At 43.4% G+C, this 3,309-nt stretch overlaps 1 protein-coding gene across 1 annotated transcript in view; it reads right to left on the reverse strand.

Annotated features, from left to right (window-relative positions):
* The window catches only part of LOC101855148 (regulator of G-protein signaling 22), a gene marked incomplete at its 5' end in the record, with an annotated part of 36,788 nt that overhangs the window by 19,887 nt on the left and 13,592 nt on the right, over positions 1-3,309 (reverse strand). The window contains 2 exon segments of the mRNA XM_005109960.3: positions 72-236; positions 2,582-2,761. Coding sequence (XP_005110017.3) covers positions 72-236; positions 2,582-2,761 — 345 coding nt within the window.

Raw genomic sequence — 3,309 nt, forward strand, 5'->3', positions numbered from 1 at the left:
CACACACACACACACACACACAGACACACACACACATACACACACACACACACACACACACACACACGTACCCTCTCTCTCTGTTTCTCCAGCTCCTCTCTGTGAGCTGCCTCCTTCTGCCTGGCTATGACCCTGTGCCTCTCCAGCGTGGTGAGCGCCCTCTCGTCTGTGTTCATGTTGTTACGGAACTCACAGAACGGCTGCCAGTGGGTCAGCAGGATGCGGAACGTGGCCAGCTGGGGACAAACAGACAGACACTGACTCGCTGGTTTCGTTTCGTTTTAGTAGAGGTTTTACGGCGCTCGCAACTGCATGTGAGCGATTAGAGGTGTTACAAGAGAGTAACAAACATACAAAAGAAGGAGGTAAGATAAAGACGATCGATGTTTGATTGGAACGAAGAAGCAAACCACACCAGAGCACCCGCCAACCACCCACACACAGTGGACAAACAGACAGACACTGGCTCACTGGGGACAAACAGACAGACACAGGGGTCAATGGGGACAAACAGACAGACAGAGGGGTCACTGGGGACAAACAGTCAGACACAGGGGTCACTGGGGACAAACAGACAGACACAGGGGTCACTGGGGACAAACAGACAGACACAGGGGTCACTGGGGACAAACAGACAGACACTGGCTCACTGGGGTCATGGGGCAGTTCACGAATTGTTCATTTTGAGACAGCGACACCACCCTGCCCCCACATTTCAGTATAAGCTTGTCCATTTCCTCCCAAGACTGTCTGGACGTCTCCACGTGAGTCTCGAAAAGTGCTCACCTATCTGTTGGCCCTGTGTTTCACAGGCGTGCGTTCAAGTGTGGTGTTGATGAAAATATGTCAACTTCTGAGGTCTCTGTGTGAGCTGTATATGTCAACTTCTGAGGTCCCTGTGTGAGCTGTATATGTCAACTTCTGAGGTCCCTGTGTGAGCTGTAAATCCCATTACATTTGTGTCACGGTGAGGTGGATTCAGGCGCTCGTCAGTTTTGGGGCATAGGGAGTTATTGGTACCATCTTAAAGCCTGTCCATTTGCATTGCTTTCGATGTAAAAAAAAAATATCCATTTATACAAATCAAGATATTGGCAGTTTAAGGAGGTGGGGGGTCGCCTGGTTCCAGAGGTAGAATTAGCGAGAAAATGGCCGCAAAATTGAGTTATTTCCCTAGCTTGAGAGTCCGTGGAAACTGAACATTTACATCTTTTACGCCTTTAATCAACGTTTTTCCTGTAAAATCCAAACAGAAATGTGTTCTTTAATGGGCATGAAAGGAGTTGAGCCAAAAAACAAAAATTCAATACAAATTCCCAAACCTCTGGGAAAATGTCAGTTTCTTGATTTTCATTATTTTGACGAGCGCTTGATTTCACCGCGCTGCCTCTCATTTGTTTTTGACTTGCTTTTGGTTAACATCTAATAAAACGTGTCGAAACCTAAGTTTGTTGTGAACCTCGTTAATGGACTTTTAGATTCTGTTGGTCATCCAACTTTTAGATTCTGTTGGTCATCCAACTTTTAGACACTGTTGGTCATCCAACTTTTAGACTCTGTTGGTCATCCAACTTTTAGATTCTATTGGTCATCCAACTTCTAGATTCTGTTGGTCATCCAACTTCTAGATTCTATTGGTCATCCAACTTCTAGATTCTGTTGGTCATCCAACTTCTAGATTTTGTTGGTCATCCAACTTTTGGTTCTGTTTGTGGAAGTTCGTTACTTTCACCGCCTAAAGCTTCCGAACCACTGAACTTTCCAATTTGACAAAATTGAAGGTGGTTCAGAATCATTTAAAGGGTGCACAGTTTTATTGAGGAGCCTGAAGTCACTGTAGTTAAATTCTCAGTTTTTCGTTACTTTCGTTTAAATCTAATCTTGGGAAAGTCCGTCTTGTAAGACGCCATTGTAAACAAGTGAGGATTCCGTTCACTGGACGTGCACACTTATTCCACACCTTTGAAATTATGGAGGGTACAACCACGAAAGCGGAATAGAGAATCAATTTATAGGCCTACATCTATTATATATGTGGCAACTTGGAAACGCGTGTGTCACTTTTCTCTCAAGATTTATTGCTCCATTCCAGTAGAGTGTAAATATAGTAGGCCAATGACTTTCCGTTGATGTTAATGTACCGATCATTCCTTTCATTGAAAGGGGGCCCAGCTACTAGTTTAAATTCTTTGAAATAATTTTTAAAAATACACTTCCATCTTTTTTCTTTTACTCACATAAAGGAACATTTGCATACATTTCCAAAAGTGTAAAAATGTGAAAATTAAAATTAAAATTAAAATAAACGTTAAAAAACCGAAGCGCTCACAAGAATAATACAATGCCAGGTACCAAACTCAAAGTTCACAAAGTGCACTTAATTTATTTTATATTTTAAAGTAATTCTGTTTTTAAATTCACTTCCATCTTTATTTATTGTTTTGCTCACATCAAGGAACATTCACATATATTTTCAAAAGTGTAAGAATGTGAAAATTAAAATTAAAATTAAAACTCGGTTTTATAGTATGTTAATTTTAATTGTGCGGGATAGTCACACTGTGTCTGTGGCTAGCCCTACCTGTGCCTCCCGGAAGAGATACGGTCCCTTCTCGTGTTTGTGGTCCAGGATCCGGTCGGCCATCTCCTGGGGGATGTCTATCTGCAGGGAGGGCGGGATGGTGGAGTCGATGAAACAGTGCACGATGGCGTTGATCTTCTGTACCAGGTTCGCGTCGTCCGTGTGGTTGTGGTTCATTTTCTGATGGGGTGAAGGGGAGGGGGGGGGGGGGGAGATATAGCGACACACAGGTGAGGTACAGGTTAACGTTGTCTGTGTGGTTGTCGTTCATTCTCTTTTGTTTGTTTTAGCAGAGGTTTTACGGCGCTCGCAACTGCATAAGGTCATATGACCGCCAAGGGGTGGACGTCAATAAAGAAGTCTTTATAGGCTAAAACAGCACCTGGACATGGATGGCTGGTGCCTCTATAAATAAATCATTGATGGTCTGGTCTTTACAGGGAATCAGGCTTACTCTGCTCACATCTCTAGCTTCAACAGCACAAGGTCTGCTTCGACCATCATGGCACCCCGGAAATAGCGGGTCACAAGAGTGTGACAAACATACAAAGATGTAGAGGAAAAATGACAATAGTAAGGATAAGGAACAAAAAAGCAGCAGTTCCCAGTTGCAGTTCAGGCACAGTTATGAGCATGACATTGTTGAATCAGCCCATTTATAATTCTACAGTGCATAAGAACAAGTTAATGTCCCCCCTTTGGAAATGTGTGTGTGTGTGTGGGGGGGG

The sequence above is a fragment of the Aplysia californica genome, unplaced genomic scaffold (assembly GCF_000002075.1).
Source record: "Aplysia californica isolate F4 #8 unplaced genomic scaffold, AplCal3.0 scaffold00835, whole genome shotgun sequence".
In the NCBI taxonomy this organism is placed as follows: Eukaryota; Metazoa; Mollusca; class Gastropoda; order Aplysiida; family Aplysiidae; genus Aplysia; species Aplysia californica.